Source organism: Uranotaenia lowii, chromosome 3, assembly GCF_029784155.1.
Source record: "Uranotaenia lowii strain MFRU-FL chromosome 3, ASM2978415v1, whole genome shotgun sequence".
In the NCBI taxonomy this organism is placed as follows: Eukaryota; Metazoa; Arthropoda; class Insecta; order Diptera; family Culicidae; genus Uranotaenia; species Uranotaenia lowii.
In genome coordinates, this window is record NC_073693.1 from 118,377,266 (window position 1) to 118,399,277 (window position 22,012).

At 34.3% G+C, this 22,012-nt stretch overlaps 1 protein-coding gene across 25 annotated transcripts in view; it reads right to left on the reverse strand.

The window, feature by feature from the left end:
• Positions 1–13,335: 13,335 nt before the first annotated feature.
• LOC129755407 (gamma-aminobutyric acid receptor subunit alpha-4) overlaps positions 13,336–22,012 on the reverse strand; it is a 706,839-nt gene continuing 698,162 nt past the window's right edge. For all 25 annotated transcript variants that reach the window (XM_055751878.1, XM_055751872.1, XM_055751879.1 and 22 more), the window contains one exon: positions 13,336–21,347. In XM_055751878.1, the coding sequence (XP_055607853.1) occupies positions 21,201–21,347 (147 nt within the window). In that variant the 3' untranslated portion in view covers positions 13,336–21,200. The remainder of the gene's footprint in view (positions 21,348–22,012) is intronic.

Sequence of the window (22,012 nt, forward strand, 5' to 3'; positions counted from 1 at the left end):
CGGTCTTCGACAAAGTTGTTCAACGGAATAACTGCAAAACTTATATCCAGCCTCGGTTCCACAGAAGAAACAAAAATGATGTCGATTTTTCAGAACTAAGTATTCAATTGAAAAACATTAAAGTTCAAATTTAATCATGTAAACGTTACTTAAAAATTCAGCAAAAAAAAAATATGAATAAGTTTTGAACCAAGCCGAAGATTTACTGCCTTGAGGCACTCCTACTTTGAGAGGACGGAGATCACTTTTAAAGCCGTTCAACTTTACGTATTGGTTTCTATTTGACAGAAAGCTTTTGATCACGGTATAAATAGACAAGATAGGCTACTAACACGAGTAAACAACTCGTTTGAATGTAAACAAGTGACGTCATTATTATCTTCGAATAGCGTGCCAAAGTTTTGCGCGCGTAAGATAATGCTGCATACACCGAGGATCACTAGATGGATAGGAATGACGACATTATCGGGAAGATATCACCATATTATATTGTACACCGTGGCTTATGATAAGGTGATACGCAGGTCCATGTATTCCATAATATTCTAATTTTTTTCAGAAGAATCGCGTGATCAATAGTGTGAAATGCCTTTTTGAGATCCAGAAAAAGAAGGCTTTTTTCTTGTTGGCCTGAATTGCGTGATAAATTTCAGCAAAAAAATCTGAAATTGCGGTTGTAGTGCTTGATCCTAAGCGAAATCCTTATTGAAACTCATAGAATGTACTATTTTCTCGGAAGAAATTGGTTGAATTAGAGACCAACATTTTTTCGAAAAGTTTACTCAAAATTTGCAGAACTGATATCGGACGATAGTTGTTGGAATCTGTTTTTGGCCATTGCTCACGAGCCGGTACAACAGTGGCAGTTTTAAGGCCATCTGGAAATTTTCCGTTTGAAAAGCTTTCGTTAAAGACGTCTCTCATTAAATCCGAAAAAAATACGGAAATGTCGCTTGATAAAATGGAGCGAAATTCCATCGTCACTCACACTTTTACTGGAAACGAGGTTTTTAATGAGCAAAATGACTTCTTGTGTACTCGCAGGTCGGAGAAATATTGAGTTTTGTTGTGGGGTTTAGGTCTGGAATCTATTAACATCATCACATATTGTGATCGTTGCGGCAAGCTGGGGTCCAATGTAATTCTTTATTCAAAGACCAAGTAATAAATAAATGTTACTGAAAAACTCGTTAAATTTGTTTGCAACCATTAGTTGATCCTCAATTAGATTGCCGCCAACATTCAGCCTCATTTCTTTATTCATGATTTTCGATGTTCCTGCAAGTGTGTTAAGGCATTTGAACATATTTTTGGAAGAAACCTTGCCAAATAGGTTTCTAAAGTACTCTCGTTTAGTATCTTCTTTCAGTTCTTTGGAGTCTTTCAGAAATGAGCTACAAAAGGGCAAGAAGATAAGTACTATTTGGATTTCGTTTGAATATACAAATTCTTGAGTTTATCTAGATATTAAATTCAATTATTTCTTCAACTGACTCAATCCTTCGCGAGTTAGCTTCAAGTTGTTCTGAGTTGGAATTTCAATATAAATTATACATTTCTACAATTTTCAAGCTACAAAAAACTATTTATTGACTATTTGCCCTTTTGTGATGTTCGTTCACATTTAATATTTATGAAATGGTGGACATGCCTCAAAAAAAGCTATTTGAGGAACATTTTGGAACTTCAAGTCCACAGAAGGCTATTCGAGATCCAATTTGTAACTTTTATACTGAATGGATGTGATTGACATGTCACAAAAAAGGCTATTTGAGGAACATTTTGTAACTTTCAGGCTCGCATTCGAGAAAATTAGGTAGGGGAAAACTGTACAAGACGCACCAGCGGGGTAAAATGGTCCATGCCATTATTTGACAAATATACACTAACCTACGGCTTCGAATGATGTTTTCTTCATTTTTATTGTAGCAAACAAGCTTTTTCATCATTCAATAGATGAAAAGTTCAAAAAATCTATACTTTGGTTCTTAGAAACAGAGGAATTAATGGAATCAGCGTGAAACTTGTAATTTTTCATAAGTAACATACAAGGTTTTATGGTAAAACAGCCTGTGCAATCTGATCAAACTACAGCTGATCATTTTACCACTCATGTGCACTTTTGGAAGACTATTTGTTGCATTTTATTAACTTCCTACAAATTTTTATCAAAAATCAATCATATGAAAATTGGGGCAGAATGCCCACAAGACCACTTGTTTTACGCTCAAATTTTGAATGCTGTTAACTTTTGAGAAAACGCTAATATCAAAACAAAATGCCATTCTTTTTATTTGCTGACTCCCAAATTACGATAACAATGCATAGTTATAACATATTGTGTCCTTGTTCGAGATAAAACGATGCACTAATATTCGACTCGAAAAAATTATCGGCCGCCATGTTTGCCGCGATATCACTATATCAGTCAAAAAAAATGAATTTCGTTGCCTACTTGAAGGCGTTTTATCTATAAGGATATAATAAAGTGTATTTTGAAAAGCGAAATTTTCGATGAGTTTAGCAATACTGAATGATTTTTAGCCAAAAAATGGTAGTTTACAAAAATACGATTAATGTGTAACTAAACATTTGGTGTTTCAATAATTACATTACGTATATATTGTTCTATTTCTTACCACCCTTCCTGTTTGGTGCGTTCTGTCCACTAGTTTTGGCACCCCGCGGTTTGTTTTCTGGCTGATTTAGTTTTTTACAAAAATATAGTCAAAATCGTGTTTTATCATGTTTTTTCTTTTCGATAATACGTAAATTTTATCCTTGAATCGTCGGCAACTTTCAATTTGGTTCTTAAATGATTAGTATCGCTGTAAATAGCAATTATGCTTATCTGGTGCGTTTTGTACAGTTTTTCCCTACCAATTTCCTTTGGAACCTTTTCTCTGCGAAATTTGAACTTTCGAACGTGGTTCAGTAGATATGGGGCTTTTGGTTGCTTGGGTTTTTTTACATTGTTTGAAGACTTGAAGTTTGAAAAAAGCTAATAATGTCTACGGTCCATACTAAAAATCACCTCGATCAGGAATCGAACTCGAGTCTTTTGATTAGGACCTCTCCGACACCTAACCAATTGGCTATATCGTCAGATGTAAATTCACTGCTAGATGCTACGGCAGAAAATGCTCATCGTGTCCCAATCAACAAATTAAAGTATAAAACGCGTATTAAAATTGATTAATAGTGAACAAAAAATTAATGATGGCAAAAAACGAAGAATAATCTAAACATCAGTGCGTATACTATAGATTTAGATGGCTTAACGATCTTATGAGCTTATTTTCCGGTGCTCAAAATTATAATAGGGTGGGTGTTCCTAATGTGGCATGTGTGCCTAATGTTAACATACCATTTGATTTTGACGATTTGTGACGTTTTTTTGTCTTATCACAACTACAAAAAAAAAATAATGTAACGGATCATCTTAACTTAAATCATACACACAATAAAGTTTTTTAACTCCTGAAATTTTTAGTAAAAACCGGTTTGTTTCAAAATAACTATTGTGTGGGGCCGATCCGTTAGCCACACGCACATTGCCTTAGTCACTGTTGAGAGCAACGACTTTGTCGGACTTCAACCCGATTCCCGCTCTCTGCTGCACGTACACACGAGCCGAGCAACATTGCCTCATTCGTGGGTCAGCTTTCGGGCAAGTAAGTCGCGTGTGTATTGCGCTCGCGTGTCGGGTGATTCCCCTACTAAGAAGTTGATGTTGCACATTGGCGACCTAGACAGGATTGTGGAACCAAATTTTCGTTGTTTAAGTAGGGAATCACCCCACACGAGCTTCTCTTTGATAGTTTTTTTTTAAAGTAAAAGTTGTTGATTTAAAGTGCAGTGAAAGAAAAAAGTGGTTGAATCAAGCGTGCTGGGAGTCCGCTTGGTGGAGAAAAATGGCGAGACGAGAGTCCGCCGAAAGAACTTAAAAATAAGATGCAAGCGCGTTGAGAGTCCGCTTGGCATCTACTGAAAAACGGCGAGACGAGAGTCCGCTTATAAATTGAATAGATGTAAGCGCGTTGAGAGTCCGCTTGGCATCAATTGAATAAAAATGGCGAGACGAGAGTTCGCTAGAAAATTAAACAGAAGCAAGTGAGTTGAGACTCCACTTGGCATCAATCGACAAAATGGCGAGACGAGAGTCCGCCGGGAAAATAAAAATGCAAGCGCGTTGAGAGTCCGCTTGACATCAGTTGAAAAATAACAAAACGAGAGTCCATCGGAAAAGAAAAAATTGCAAGCGCGTTGAGAGTCCGCTTGGCATCAATTGCAAAATGGCGAGTCGAGAGTCCGCCGGGAAAACCGAAAAATGCAAATGCGTTGAAAATCCGCTCGGCATGTATTGTATAAACGGCGAGACGCGAGTCCACTGGAGATACAAGTGCGATGCACGCTCGGCATCAATTCGAAAATGGGAAAAGGGAAAATAAAAAGAAAAATCCGATAGAAAATTTAAAATTTATGCAAATATTTATCAAAATACGAGAAAGCGTGCTAGGAGTAAGCTTGAAATTTGATAAGTAACAAATACATTAGTAGCCCACTTGTCAAGAATAAAAAAAATGCCATCTAGGAGTACATTTAATAAAAATAAATTGGCGAGATGAGGCTCCGCGAGAAAACAAAAAAGTGCTTTTAGTGTCCGCTTGTCTATGTTTGAAAAACATGTTGATTACCCGATGGTAAATTTATGAAAAGCGCACAGTTGCCAATGCTAATTTTCTTTTGTAATCGAATTAAGAAGCGAAAAGGAACGAAATTATAACTAAAAAAAAAAGAAAAAGGGGAAAATGTATGAGTTTAGAAATATGTAGAAAACAAATTAAAGTAAGCTAAATAGCAAACAAGCTAAGCCGCCAATAAAGTATAGCTAATTGGAAATTATACGAATATGGCAATAAATGGAAGTGTACTACGAGTAAGAATTAATAAAATTAATTAATTAATTAATTAATTAATAATTAAAAAAAAGGAAAAAGATATTGCGTCAAAAGATAGAAAGTGCAGAGTCTGATTTTGGCTATAAAAACTCAAAAAAAAAGTGATGAGCGCCCGATTAAAAATGTTTTAAAATATTTAAGTGCGTTGGAACGCTTTAGAATGTTACAAAAATAATAGGAGTTAAGTTTCGTTAACTACGATGAGTTTGAATTGGAAAAATGATGGATGAATATCGCGAACCACACAAAAGGATGTATTTACTAGGAGCTCCATTTTTTTTTTAAACAATCGTATGGATAAACTATCGTGACAATAGATGCAAACATTTATTCACAAAAAAATTATCAGTCGAGGAAAACGAAACATGCCAGATTAGAGTACGACGGCTGGACACACATTTAATATTCCAGTTATATTTAAGTTTAGCGGAGTGGAGCGTTATCTGGTGAATGTAGTATGTACGAGAAATTGAAGAACGGTTGCCATGGACCGAGTGAGGTTTAGGAATTATGTTCGTCAATGTATGTCGTGAGACGGAATACTAAGAAATAAAAATAATTAAGTTTAGAAAACCTTTTAAACCGAGCACAATGTGTTCGAATAAATTTAGTCAACAAACGGCAACAAGAAAATTGAATTTAGAAAATTAGGAAAAATATTTCAATAAAGTTTTTTGACATTGATAATCGTTTCTTCAAATCATTTGCTTTGATATCAAAGACGAATAACATTCATTGAATGTTGAATCTTTTTCACTTTAACTCGAATTGGTGGAAAACGTGATCAAGATTTCAAATTTTAGCCAGTGGAAAAAAAACTCATGACAAAATATGAAAAGACTCATGCAAAATATGGAAATATCGAGCCAAATGATAGTAGATGGTTCGATGCATGGAGAGGAGTAACCAGAGAAGAACTCTCCCTTGCTACCTTAATGTAACCTCGACAATTGAAATCTTGTATAACAGAAAAGCTGTTAAAATATTGCATAGAATTTTAATTCTGCATATGGAAATAGAAGGGGATGAATAAGCCTTAGATACTTAAAATCCCGGAGAAATTTGAGAAATAAAATTTATGTTGAACAGCCCTAGTATACGCTCTAAAATAAAAGTTATCTAATCAAAAAACGGCGGATTTATGGTGATGGTTATTTTATTTGAAGTCAACCCGCCGAATGTAAGATCAGCATGGCATGCGTTTTTCGGAGTGAAGAAAAACTCTAGTCTCTAGAGTTTAATGTAAATTGCCATTCTAGTACTCGTGCATAATCACATTCATCATATTGGGTAATGCCAGGATGTCATGGTCAAGTTGGTTTGGAAAGTTTGACGCTCGAAAAAAAAATCTAAGTTATTTACCACTCAGGTTGTATAATAAGGAGAAGTTTTATGGGACTGAACAATTTACCGTTCTCAATTGAACATCCGCAGCAATTGAACGTCGACGCGCCCTCGAATCAATGAGCGATCGGATGCTTTCATCTCACACGCACACTGATATAGCTTTTGTCTGCTCTGCAGGTTTGGTATTCGCTATTGGTTGCCAAAAGTACAGATTTATCTAGAAAAGTTTAGATATTTTGTCTACTAATTGATATATACCAAACCAAAAAAAAATAAAAAAGACTACATTCTGATGCATGTTCAGACATGAATAAGATTACCATCATGAATATATAGTTTTCGAATGTCAAAACCCTCAAAGCGAAATTTCAATGAATTCAAAAAATATGTTATTTAAAACTACAAAAACCTTGGCTTTATGTAACGATAGGTTTGAGCCATAAATTAAGAAAAAAAATAAAGTTATTTAAATCATTGAAATTACAAACTGACTTTAAAAAATCATAAAGAAAAGGAAAATACAGATATTCTTCTGATTTGTCACGTATAACCTTTATCGTGATTGGTTCAGATTTTGACTCGAAAGTATAGAAAAGATAACAATGAAGCAACGCTGGTGCACGCTCGTGCAGGCACCGTGCCGGAGCAAAATTCGAGTCTGCTCTCTCGTCTTTGCTTATATGCACACATTCTTAATCCGTGCTTCGGCAGCACGAATATTTGTTTTTTTTCATGTCGGAGTTATCTACTCCCTCAGGCTGATGTCATGCTGAAGCAACTAGCAACGCGACCTACAACGCAACGTTCACACGACTAACCAGCTCTCATTTGATCTCCATGGAAATCGCGCAGACCTGTCATACTGGTCGCTTTGTGTAGCGCGACCAATCTGATGCCAATGTGTTTAGTAGCGCGACTAGTAGGAAATCCAATAGGAACATTGTTTTTTCTCGATTTGAAGCAGTGATTCCGGGTTTCAAGCACAATAGTACGAAGATCTGTCCGAACTTGTGATAATAAACTAAAAACTATCTTAATCGGCGAGAAAATTTTCATGAATTCTTAGTTCCGGCAAAAAAAACAAGGAATTTTGTCGGTTCAAATTTCGGCATTCTTGCAATCCGGGTCGTGATTTGATGAGTTTTTGATGGCTCCGGAAAGAAAGGAGACGATTCAAAGCATTATCAGATGTAGAGAAGTGATGATTTGTAGGGAATTTCAAAGTGACAGGTCGCGCCAGCATGACATACCAATGCGATGCAACGCAATCTTATTGGAACGTTGCGTTGCGTTGCGTTGCTAGTTGTTTCAGCATGACATCAGCCCCAGGCGATGGGCGATGGGCGATGGTTCTATTTTGTGTTGGCGCGAATGAGAGGCTGATAATGATATCTCACTCAACTTTAAAAAGATCTTGTGAGATTGAAAATATAGCTTTTTCGTTTCTATTCCCACCATCCTACGAGTTTGCAATCAAACATGAGAAAATGTCTCATACACACACACGCACACTGAATGATAAACACTGAAGATCAGCTGACAGATGTTGCTGCAACCTATGCATTTCTGATTTCAGTGTGAGAATTTGAACAGAGAAAAATATGACAAATTAATAGTCAATTTACGCTTATTAGTCAAGTCGTTTCTTTGTTGGCTAAAACATATGAGGACTTTCTTGGATTCGTTGGGATTGTGGATTTGCCGACCAATATTGTGAAAATCAGGTTAAACTGCTGTGTCGTACATGTGAATCTTCAGATTAAAACCAGATCACCAACTAGATGACAAAAAATCATCATATGTTGTCAGTTATAAGGAAACTAGCATCCGTGCATTTTAGGGTTTAAAATCATCAGCCAAATATTTCCTTAACCCACTAAAGAATGGTCTTTTAAGGTTTCGATGTTGATTATTCTTTTCATGTTGACTTTAATATGGAATAAATATTCGTAAGTTGGATCAACCGGTAAAAGTGTGGTTGACGTGAAGTGTGAGTTCTAATCTCGTGTCCAAGCATATAGTGTATCATCAAATGTTTGAATCATCTGTATTTCGGATGAATTACTTGCTGCATTGTTTCCTTAAATGAAGTAAACACCATCTTCGATTTTAAACGGGACTGAACGCGGAAGTTCATGCTTAGGACAAGAGTGTAGACGATAAGAGAAACTGGACTATATCGAAAGCAGAGACTTTTTTTTCGTTCGGTTATTACCTGGATTGTTAATAAGTTATTCAAATTCAAATCATTCAGCTCTTTCCATGAAACATTAGTCTGCTTCCGATTTCCTTTGACCTCGGGTTCACGAAGGGAAAATAGTTTCTCGAAAATAAACTATCTACTACAACTGATAAGCATGTAGTACTTTGACGGTTTTATCAGTTGTTTAGGAGAAAGCGATTGGCGTTGGAAAGCATGAACACGCTTGGCATATTTGTAGATTGAACGAAAAAAGGCTTCACAAAACATTTGTTCATTGGCATAACACATTTTGAAAGTTTGCCGACAACAGTTAACTAAAGTCTTGGGCAAATAATAACACCCAGAGCCCCATTAGAATTTAAACAATCTGGTACTCGATTTAAGAAAAAACATGGCTCTATCGCAATTTGAAGAAAGGGAAGTGATATTGGTAGAATTGTTGCTGAAATAGTACTGATATCTTCGAGGCAATGAGTGGCCTTTATGGGGTTTAAACTATAGTCCATTAACACATAAGGAACTGCGAAGAAATCTTAACCGGCAAATACTAAAATTCGGCATTCAATATCTCATAATCCGAGAATTCTCGTATTTGGTACACATTAAAAAGTAAAAGTGGTGAAAGAATGTCTCGGAGTAAATGAGAGTTCTTATTGGTTTAAAAAAGCTGGGGAAATAATGAAGCAGTGCAAGCACTATATTTTCGTCCTTTCAAGTAATGGAGAAACCCGTTTTACTAGGAGTAATTTAAGTCCCTAAAGCGATATTTGAAAATTAAATGCCAAGAACCATCTCCCGTGGGCCAGATTGACCAAACGTGGTTCGAATCCTACCAATCTGGAAGAAAAATAAAATATGACGTTTATTTTTTTTTTTAGGGAAGAAGGAGGATGTGTGGGGCCGATCTGTTAGCCACACGCACATTGCCTTAGTCACTGTTGAGAGCAACGACTTTGTCGGACTTCAACCCGATTCCCGCTCCCTGCTGCACGTACACACGAGCCGAGCAACATTGCCTCATTCGTGGGTCAGCTTTCGGGCAAGTAAGTCGCGTGTGTATTGCGCTCGCGTGTCGGGTGATTCCCCTACTAAGAAGTTGATGTTGCACAACTATGTTCAAATTGAACGGGATTCTTAGCACGATTCTTGACAAACATAGTTGAAAATGGAAGATATAAGCATAACTTTTCAACCGATTTTTTGAAAATTTGTTAATCACAATGATTTTTGTAATAAGACTGTTAAAATCATGTTTTTTTTTTCATGTAAACACTAAAAGAAATGCTATGTGGATAATTAGGAACATTTTTTTCAGTGTGTTCCTAATGTTGGACATAGTCAAAGTGTTCCAAACTATATTGAAGATATAGCGTTTTTTTTTAAATGAATATGATTGACGTAAAATTATTAAAATAAATGAATGACGTAAAGCAGTTAAAACTTTTTTTATCTTAATTTAATTTTCAACCAACTGTAAAATAAATGGTGATAAGTTAAAACATGATAAATTTTTGAACTATAGTGCATTTCATAGCTATATCTATGTATCGAAAATATATTTTTGAAAGATTTTACAGAGCGCTGTTAAGAAACCCGAAGAAGTTCTGGAAATAGGCATGAAGCTTCACAGCTTAGAAGAACCATGGCTATACAGACCCCATGTGGTTTATCTATAGGTGAGGACAAGACTACCCTTGCACGAGTGTGAGAATCAGTTTTTTCAATGTTTTGATTGCTACGTCACAATCGTCCATGAGCGTCTCGACGTTGAAGCCGCCATTCAACGACGACATGCAACGTTTCATGTGATTGGAAAAATCACAAACGAAGTACCCTTTTTAACGCTTTTTCTTCCTGACGCTCAATACGGCGACGCTATGAGTTCTTAATAATAAACAACTTTAATTGAGTCCCAAACATTCCTCCTAACGAGTTTCTATGGCTATATTTGGACGCCTAATACTTGACTCTATGATGGCGTCGCGTTACGTCACAATCGTTCAACTGTATGGATACAATGAACTAATACTAAAGTTTTTGGTTGTCCCCACCTATAGATTAACCACATAGATACAGACCCCGTTCGATTTTGGCACACGCCCGTATATTTTGTGTTGCCAAAATCGAATGTTGCCAAAATCGAACGGTTTTTTTTTCAACTTTTTTTTCAGTTATTTTTACAAAACAGCTATTATTATTATTATTAAAAACGATATTTTTAGTCAATTTCCGACCATTTGAAGTCATTTATAATATTTTTCATCATGTTTTTGATGCATTTTGCACTTTTTTTATTTTGTTTAGAATGTTTGATTTCATTTGTTATATTTGCTGTTTTTGTAATTCTTCATCATTTTTTAGTTGTTTTTTTTTATCATTTTCAGTCTTTTGTTTGGTTTTTTTTCTTAACTTTTTGAATTTTTCATCTTTTTGTCATTTTTAAGTAATTTATAATTTTTTTTTTGAAAACTTTTGTTTTTATTATTGCATTCCATCACTATTTCAGAACATAAAAACGTATTTATGGTGTTTGTCTAAATTAACTTGGTCCTGTTATAACGAAAACTAAAAGGTATGGTTCTTTCTAAAAACCGTTCGATTTTGGCACATGTGCCAAAATCGGATGTTGCCAAAATCGAATGTTGCCAAAATCGAATGTTGCCAAAATCGAATGTTGCCAAAAACGAACGGGGTCTGTATTTGAATTTGAGGAAGCTTTAAAAATAACCATGTGTCTATTCCAAAAAAAAAACTTATCCATATTCATGAATTGATGGGCATGAGCATTGAACAAAAGTTCAAAGAAAATCGTTGTTCAAAAATTCAAAAGAACTTATGTGAATCATTGAACCATTTGTCTTTTACTTTTACAATAAAATCGTTTTCTCGAAAATTGCAGGAGATTTCAACATAAAATTATTCCAATGTAGAGATATGAATCCAACTGTGTAAGTTGAAATTTCAGGGACTAGACAAGATGAAAATTTATGTTGAAAAACATTCGAAAAAAATTTGCCTTGTCTCACGGTAGGACTTGAACCCACATCTTGCGCTTCTTCGGAGCCCATGTATTAACATTCTACTACAGGAGACAACCTGACGTATGAAAGTTATATTGGTCGAGTGTCGAAGTCTATCGGAATGAAGGGAATGGTTCTCCCATGTGATCATCATCATTTTCGTGGTCTACCTCCATTTCCATCATTTCATCTTACGGTAGTTGGACATTTTAAGCACAGAAAGTCCTACCGGGAGATAAGGCGAATTATTTTTGCATGTTTATCAACATCAATTTTTATCTTGTCTTATCCCTGAAATTTCAACTTACACAGTTGGATTCATTTTTCTTCAAAACAGTTGCGCTGACTGAATGTTTGAGTCAAGACCCATCTCTAGGTCGCAGTTTAAAAATTATTCCTATGTTTAAAAAACAGATGTCTGCTCATGTGTATTTGAAGTTTTCTAACAGTCCTCTTGGAGTCTGCTACAAACTAGAAAAATCTAAATTTGTCACATGTATTTAGTGGACGATGATAGTCCAAAGCTTCTCAATTCGTCCTCAAATCGAAAACAAATCTGAGAAATCTACACGCGATAGAAAAGCACTGAAAGGTATCAAATTATCTGTTTCTGTATTAATTTTTTCCTTTAAATCATTGAACATGTAACAAACTTGCAAAGCAGATGATTTTTCGCAGATCTTGAAATTACCTCAAACAGCTCAAAAAAAAAAATCGTTAATACAAAAATAATATTTTTATTGTTTTGGAACCCGCATTATTGAGATTATAAAAGCAAGAAGAGGAAATAAACAAAGGATTGAAGAAGGATTTTGAACCTCAAAATATTAGAAAAGTAAACTCCAGTTTCACAGAGCTTCTCAACGAGAACAGAATCGAAATGGAAAATTGAAAATAAAATTCTAAATGAAATACGTTGTAAACTTATTTGTTTCCATTTCTTTAGATTTTCTACTCATTCAAATAGAATAAATGTACAATGAAACAAAATTGTTGAAAGAAGCAAGTTTGATTTGTTCGAATTGAAAAAAAATATTTTTAAAACTTAACATCCACTACTTTCTTTAAAACTTACATAAACGAATTTTGATAGGTATGTTTTCTTTGGTCGTATTCCAAAAAATATTATAAAAGTTATGATAAAATGGTATGTTTTAAGAATTTTTTCAATAAACTATAAGAAAAATAACCATATGCAGAGATAGGAACAAATTTTGGTTAAGCTTATAAACTTTTTCTTTATATGTCCATGATTACGAACAAATATGTTTACAATTAGGAACAATTAGTGCTTAATTAGAAACATCGACACACTTTAAAAAACACATTACTTCCCGAAAATTAAAGCTTAAAATGATAATTTCAAACTTCAACCGAATGCCTTAAAGAATGTGGAATTTAGTTACCTTAGACATTTTATACATCACAATTGAAGACTTGGCTTACTCTTATCAAATCTAAAAACCCCAGACAAAATATAGCGAAATTAGGCACACTTACCCTATTTTCATCACTTGAGAACCTTTTAGGATTTTTTTTAAATATTTCTGTAATTATTATAGATGATTAGGAGATATCTTTTTTGCTGAAAAATTAATACTGTAGGAACTACAAAACTGTTCCGCATGAAAATTTATTTGAGAAAATTTGTATTTTCGTAAAAAGAGGAGTGCTTACTCTGCCCGGGTGCTCGTTATGCCCTTTTTCCCATATGAACATACGAATGAGTTCGTACAGCGAACTGGAATAATTCCCCTAAACGATCCAAGCAGGCGTTGTGATATGAATAAAAACTACCGCAACATAATCGAAAATGGTTTTTATTTTGAAAAAATAAAGATATTCATTCGTGTGACAACATCTTCTTATACTTCCTGCGCCTTTTATGAAGTTTCTTTTTCAAGGTTTTTTGTTGTTGTAGTATTACTTCTTAGCTATTTTGTGTTTAGTTTTTCGTTTCGTTCAGCCAAAACAGTTTCGCATTTGTTATTTTTCTTTGTATTCTTCACAATTCTCCTCCATTTGTTGCGAGTGTGTTTGTGTGACTGTGAAAATGTGTTGATGTCCAAGTGGAACTGAATACTGTGTGGAGTGGGTGTTTTGTGTTTTGTAAACGGGAAAGAAAAACTGGAATTTGGTTTTGTGAAAACACAATCAAATTTATTTTTCATTTTCTGTTTTTTGAGAAAGTTGATCAACCAGTAGGTATATGTTTCTTGGGGTGTTTGTGTCAATTCGTGTGTGAGTGTTTCAAGTGTCTGTTTGTTGTTTGTTGTAGTCACTAAAACGAGGATAATCTATTCGATTCAGCGTATATTGCATTGACTAGTATTTTAGCTTATTATTCTAATCATTTTACATGGTACGCAACAAGATCGATTTTCATTGTCAATCATAATGATAATAATCATAACTATAATGTTAATCATAATTCGTGAGATTGAGTTGATTTCTTTATTATTCCCTTATGGATTTCTACAGTGCAGGTTTTTCATTTTCCTTTTGTAATATTGTTCAACTAGATGCCAAGCAGTTGCTCTGCAGTTAGCAATACCTTGCTTTCGATTTTTTTTCTGTATTTATGTATTTGCTAAAGATAACTTCTGATGAACCGTGGCATGACTTTTGTAATTTATCACTTGACTACATGTGGTTTGATTCGAATGATTGCTTCGATGAAATTTTAACCGGAAACGAGCATTGATACACACTTCGATCATTCTACCCACAGCAGTCAAATGTTAAACCAAAAAATCGATGTCAGTAAGCTCATATCAGGACGCTTTGCTGTTCCGTTTTGCTGCTGCTGCTGCTGAATGAGTATGTGTGAGATTTCTTCACCTGCTGCTGCCGGCTCATGTTGTAAGTTTGACTCTATTGACTTGCCCTACTAGTTATTACAATTTGCGTATGTGAAACGACTCTTTCGCTCCCTTAGCTCTTACTTATTACCCATATTGTTCGAACATTTTCTTCGTTTTATCGTCACTTATGACCAGATAAGTGAGAGTTTTGTTTGGTTTCTGTATATTAATGATAAATTTTAGCAAATTTACGAGTAGAATTTTGTTTTAAATTTACAGTATGTCTGCGGTTTGTGAGGGTGTGTTTGTTTGTTCAGTGGCTGCGCGTGTCATTGAGATGTTTTTGTTTTGTTTTTTTTTTTTTGTGTGTGACTTATCAACAGTCCTCTCAATCAAGTGACTATAAAAAAGGTTCTCTACTGTACAATGTTTTTTTCGCCTTCCGTTCTATTGAATGGAGCTGTATGAGTTCTGGGGAGCCTGACTTCTAAAAGTTAATGATTTTTTTTTCAAGTTCGCAACTTTTACGTCATGGCAACAAACGTGAGAGTTATTTGATTAAACTTTACAAACGGCTATTTTTGTTGTTTTGGTTTTGCTTATTTACTGTGTAGTTTTTTTTTGTTTTCTCTTGTTTACTAAATCACAATCTTAGCTGAGCTGTATCATTGTTTGTTTATTATTAATTATTTCATTTAATTTTTACATGGAACAATGTGGTCTCTGGCAAGAAAAAATCAAAGTGTTTCGTAGATTTAATGTAAGATTTAACGTTAATTCATTTTTGGGATTTGAACGGAATCGGAATAATGGGTAAGCAGAAGTGAATCCAAAAGAAGTTTGTGCCGCTCGGTAGAAAGCATACACACACACTCTCTCTCTTGTTTTACTGATCATTTATACTTAACTGCTAGAATTAAAAAAAAAGTAATTTTTAAGAAAACACACAATCTCTGCTTTCGACGCTCAAATGGGAATCAATTCATTCGAGCTTAAAGCTTTTTTAACGTAGGCGTATGTCTTTTGTTGGAACTTCTAGCAGATTAGTGTTTAAAAAATATCAAACATTAATATCATTTAAATGTACCTTTTAGAATAACGTTCAACACTTTAGAATATTGTTTGCATTTTGCTATTTTACGAACTGAATATATTCAACAGCCGGCTGGGTAAAGCACAGGACAGCTTAAGTGTCGGAATCCCTGCTTGAACGAAAATTGAACGCAAACTCAACACAAACGATTTTTTAATTTTTTTCTCTCTTCAATTATTCTTTGATGAACGCACACATGGACAAGAGCTAAATATTCCTAGCTAGAGAGTTAATTCATCTGTTCAATAGTGTTTGTCTAAATAGTGACTGTTAATGTATTGGTTTAGGTATGTGACTACTCTTTTCGTGAAGCTAGTAATGCAATGTATTGATCCTCTCTCTCTAGTATTCGCTCCATTATTTCTTTCTTTCTCTCGTTTTCTCCTTCTCTCTGATATGTAAAATGGCGAAACTAAGCACTTGTGTAGCGTGTTTGGTTTAGTTTTTTTTTGTTTTGTTTTGTTACTCTTCAATTTATAATTTTAGTAGTAGTTATAGACGTAGTTAGTAGTTTCAATAGGCTCGTTCTCGTACCAATCGAACTGATGGCCAGTATCGGTAGTTTTCGGTAGCAGTGTTTTTCGTACTTCTTCCAAGCGAGATTGTTGTATAAATAATTTCTATGGGCACAAAAATCACAATTCACTATTACTTTTCATTTCCATCGTTCGCTTGTACTGTTGGAAATCCTCTCTTTCTTTTTGCTCTGTGCCAGTCGTTTGTTTGCTAGATTGCATTCATTTTATATAGTTTGAAATTATACGTTTTATTTATGAAAAACCCTGGTTTAGCGAAGGTAAAATTAACCATTTGATCTAAAAATGCCTCTTATACAATGTTTAATAAACTTAAACTTAAGGTAAGCTGGCCAAAATACATCGATTCGTTGATGCCAATGATACTTTAGTGGAAATTTTTGCTTTGGTTTCTCTTTCTTTTTAATATTTGGAAATTGGTCCGACGATGAATGCACTTAAAGCACCCCCTTTTCTTCTACAACATGATACATGTATTTAGAATTGGTTTTGGTAGCTGATTTTGCTTCGTTTGACGAACTTTGTGTTTTTTTTTCTTTTATGTATGGTTCGACTTATGGGACTCAAAAAATTAATGAAGTTGTAGCTTTCTTTGGATTTTCTAGCAAAAATAGTTCATACAAACACTTTAAAGCACCGGTTTCCGTTGGTTGGTTTGTTGGTTAAAAATTAATCTTTGGTGGTTTTAGATAGTTTTGTTTAAACTTGATTGGAAAAAGCGTATGTTGTAAGCAATAATAAACCTCAGAGTTGATCAACGTAAAAAGTACACACGGTCCTAACTAAACAGATTTGTGAAAGAGTTCACGGAACTTTGGAATAAAAAGTTCAATAATAAACTCTACAATTTGAAAACGCTTTTTAAATTTGAATGTGCTTTTTGATAGCTGCTGCAAAGAAGGCTAAATTAGTTTGACAGATATAAGCGTCTGGATCAGTACTACCTCAGAAAAATTTTGAAAAAATAACACTTTGAAGTAAATAACAGACTCTTTTTATGTTTCCAACATCAAAAGTGAAGGTAGCTATAACAAAACGAAACATTATTTGAAGTCAGAAAAAATGGGGAAAAACTGAAACTGTGCACCTTTTTATTCAGTTTCATGATTTCAATCAATTGCCGTTTGGATTACTTTTGGTCCCAGATGTTTTCCAACATGCGTTTAAACTTATTTTATTGGATGCTACGTAAAGGTCACAGATTGTTCATTCAATCTAAAGATAGTAAGTAGAACCAAATGGAGCACGCAACTAATTTATTTTGCATTCTTGAGCATATCTTCACATATCGTATTCAATTGGTTATCATTTCTGCTTTTTTTACCCAACGCGTGTTAAAAATAAGCATCGTTGAGTAGCATTTTATCAACGTGCAGTTTATTCTATAAATATTTTAATGATTCTGAAATCAATCAGAATTAAAGCAGGAGTTATAATAAAAGCAAAAAAACAAAAGTAAAACCTTTTATAGTTTGACTTCTATTCTAGCGTAACATTTCAAAAAGGCGAAACTTCCAAATGTAAAAAAATCGAGTTAACGGTCATTTCGGATGTACGCAGATGCACTTTAACTAATAAACTCGGTTTCATCTTGAAATTACTTAAAACTTTCAAAAAATTGATACAATTCAATTGGGCGAAACTTCCTGTTGATGCATTTTCGTTGGAACTCACGTTACGCCTGTTCAAAATACGGTTAATTCTTCTATTAGTGTAGGGCCAAAACGGCCTAATTAGTTTTATCGTGTAGAAACAAAGGGCGAAATTTCAGACCAAAACAAAAACGGCCGATCAATTGGACGAAACTTACAGGCGTAACTGGAATCGAAAACAACAAATGGCGAAACTCGAAAGTATCTAAAATTTAGTGAAAAAAAAAGTGAAAATTTTCCGTAACCAACGAACAGTAAGTGATTATAATGCATATTTCTTGATTTTCTTGAACAAAAGTTGTCGATTTTTTAAAAATAGGATTTGATTAGATGTTCCGAAATTTCGCGTCTTTCTCGTTTCGAGACAACTGCTAGTTTCGCCCTTTTGAAATGTTACGTTAGTATTGGCATTTTGAGTCAAAAAAAATGCCATTTAGGTTTTCTATTGCTCCGAATAGATTTTCAATGTGCGCCAATGAAAAATAATTTTTCATGAGAAAAAGTGTAAGTTCTTTGAGGACTTTCAAATTAAATTTATTATCAATTGAAAACTCAAATTAACGCTTAAAAATTCTTAAGAATTTATAAGTTTTTATTCTGAAATCATTGTGACATAATGAGTTCATTTGGTTGCCCTTTTTGCACAAAAAAAGCTAAAATTGGGTAATATACAGTCAGAATTCAGCTTGAGTTCTACACGGAAAATAAAAAAAATGGTAAAATTTACCAAGATAGCCAGGTAAACGCTCGTGGAAGCCAAAAAGGTAACTTCTACCTTTTCGAAGTTAAACTCACCTCACAGTGAGGTAAAGTATTTCTCAGCGGGGGCTCGGAAGAACGCGAAGCTGAATTGCTACGAGCTTGGCGAAGAAAGGACTTGCCTCAACAATTTTTTAATACGGTGATACATTTCTCAAATAAATATCAATTTTTGAATGAATTTGGTTTTTTATTTATTTTAAAGAAACCAACGAGGATTTACCTTTTAAATCAGTGAATGGGAAAGCGGTATTATTTACTAATTTGCTAGGTGAATGCGGAAAAGGTAAAATTTACCTTTTTGCTATGTAAATTTAAAAAAACAGTAAAATTTACCTTGTTGCTAGGTGAATGAAAAAAGGTAAAATTTACCGAGAAAGCTGGGTGGAAAAAACCACCTCGCTTCCCGTTGAAGTTACATTTTTTTTAAATTTTCCGTGTAAAAATGTCTCAAAAATTGTGAAAAACAATCAAAGCCTTGAGTTTGAACCCCATCAGCAATGTGCAGAAATTAACTCAATACTTCGTTAGTGTCCTAAAGCTCTTTGAGACATTTTGAAATCATTCGGCTACCATTTGGAATAATTTTGGCCCCAGATGTTTTCCAGCGTAGTTGAATACAAAGCATTTTTTCCATTAACGATCAAAGGAAGGTGATTCTCAATCAATATTTTTTAATCCAAAGACAACACCAATTGAGGTAAAATTTCCATCTGATAAGGAAAAACTTTGCTTTTGATTGTTGAACTCATCGTACTATTTCTAGTTCAACGTTTTGGACTGTCTTTTGTCCTAGATTGATAAGCGGTTTCTTTTGGGGACATGTAATTTCTATTTTTACTTCAACTAGCAAATGAGAAAAAAAAAATCATAAATTTTTAACCTTGTCTTTGAGCTCATCGTCAAATCTGGAATTCAACCAGTTGCCGTTTGGAGTACTTTTTGTTCCGGACGTATTCCAGGGTGTTTTAAAAACAGTTAAGGGTAATGTTCTATTTGTATGGCGTGCATATTTTTCATTCAGCAGATTGATTTGGTTTAACGGAACTAAACGTATGGGTTCAATCAACAAAAAGTGTAGCACTTCAACATTTCAAGTTTATTTAATACACCTTTGGACTAATATTTGACTGAAATTTATTCTTAAACTTGATTTATAGTACTGAACCAATTCAGAGATAAATACAAGCAGAAATTTCTGCAGCAATCTCATTGAGTCGAGGGTTCTGATCCAGGACGCTTAAAAAGGGTCGGCCATCTAATTCCTTAATTTTAATACGTTCTGAGTCTAGACTCTAAAAAAGTAGTTTCGAGAAATAATCATTGAATGTTTTGCTTAACATTTGCTGCGCATTCTTTTCAAAGTTATAAATCAACTCAAACGTAATCTGTCATAATTTTTTGAAAAGTTTTCAGACATTCTTCCTCGCAAAATAAAATAAAAATCAATGCTCCAGTACCTATTTTCAATGCTGAACTCTACACGATTCCTTTCCGAAACCAGCTTTTTCTCCTTGTATATGTGTGTGCTTTTTTTCAGATTAGACTACTAGCGGATTAGTTTCTTTGTCCCAACTTAAAAGCTATCGCTCTTAACCACTGTAAGGTTTTTTTTTGTTTGTTCTTTGTGTAGGTGTTTTTGTTTTTTAGGTTTTTATCCTTACTTTAAATATTTATTCAAATAATATTGCTATTTTTTCTGTCCTCCTCTTTCTTCCTCGTCTGCACACCGCTTACTCACTTACACAATAGAACTCTATTTGATTGCAAAAATTCTTGTCATTGGCTTGGCGTGATTTGGTTTGTTTTTATTTTGACTAACTTATTTTTTTTTTCTACTGCTGCCTTCAATCTTCCGCGCTACACCATGCGGTTTTCCGTTTATCAACTATGGTATTAGAAGTGTTTTAGAGATGATTTCAAAATAAATCAACAAAATAGCGCTTTGTTCACATTAAAATGAATGTGCTGTACAGAGGTTGCCGTTTTTTAGGGCTGCTAGCGAAAACCATAATTTCTAGTAACTACTCGACTAGGTTGACTAGGCTTTGTTGAAATAAACTTTTTTTTAACAGTTCAAATAATTAACAAAATTTGATTCTCAAAAAATTCTTCATCAATAAAAATTTAATTTGATCTAGCTATTTAACAAAAACAAAAGTTCGCTCGGCTTCCGTTATTTTACATTCGTCTATCTAGTTGTTTATTTTTGTCATGACAGCATTCAAAATTTTCAGTTTGTTCTTTTGATTTAGTTTTTTTCAGTTGCTGATGCACATTTCTTTGTTTGTATTTGTTTTTGTTCTCTGTTTTTTTTTTTGTTTTACTAAAAAGGCAGTATTTGTTCTTGTTGTATCTCATTCTAGTAAACAATTAACCGTTTGTTTCTATCTTTTTACAAAAATCTTTAGTTTAAATTCCAATCCAACTGCGCTGATATTCTGATGAAGCATTTATTTTACCGCTGCGTGGGGCTTGGGTTTTTGGTGTAGCCATCTTGTGAGCTGTGTTGTATAGTTGCATTATCAAAACGTTTCCTTGCTGATTGGCAGAACTTTTGGTTACTGTTTCGGCATTTAAGGATTTATCTCTCGCAGAGAGTTTTGCTGCCAAATGGAAACAGGCTGGATTGATGATGACGTCATCGTGTTGCGATGCTACGCTGCCGGAATTTTAACAACTTTTTATTACGATTTACTCTATCGGTCTGATAACTTTCTTTCTAAAACTTGGCCACCGGGCTGCTGAAGCGTATGTACGTAAACCTTACGTTACAGATCATTGTTCGTATAGATCTTGTGTAGCAAATGCTTGTTGATTGTATTCTAGGAGAAGCCCTTGTAGTGGATGAAGAAAAATATTAGAAACACGGCGTATGCCGACGGGAAGGTGATACGCGCTATCACGTCGATCGTTTTCGCGACCCGGATCGGATGGGGCGGTTCCTTTTTCCGCACCTGGACGAAGCAAGTCTGAAAAAAAGATGAACAATATTATAAGAAAATTTGTGCTCAATTTGTCGGTATTTTTGAATATTTCCAGATATTGAAATTTAAAATGAGTAAGAATCACATCAACCTGAAATCTCATTTCAAAGTTGTAACTCAAAAACAGGTTGGCTTAAGGTCTACGTTTTTCCAAATGTGTATGCAAGGTTGTCTATAGATCGGGACCACCTCTTTTAAAATTGAATATCATTTTTTAAAACGTACAGAAATGATTTTAAGACAGTGGTACATATATATTATTGATCAAAACAAAATATTGTCAGAAACCAAATGAATGAGTTCAGTGTTTGAAGGAGAAATGAGTACAGTTAACGAATACATGGTGACAATAAAGTTCCCGTACCTTGACAATGTTTTACACATCTAAACCTTGTTTATTTTTAATCAAAACGAACTAACTTCACCCTCATCCGCATTAGAGTGTAATTTTGACACTATTGCAAGTTTGAAGGCTTGTAACTTTTTTCAGAAGCTTCAAAATACAAACAAATTTTCGGGGACCCTAAATGAATTCAAAAGTTCTTTAATATGCATCTTCACTTTTTTTATGGACGAATCCTGGAACCGCCACCCTCTTCCCACATCACTCTACATACTTCCCATACCCATCTGTCGCTCACAATCCACCC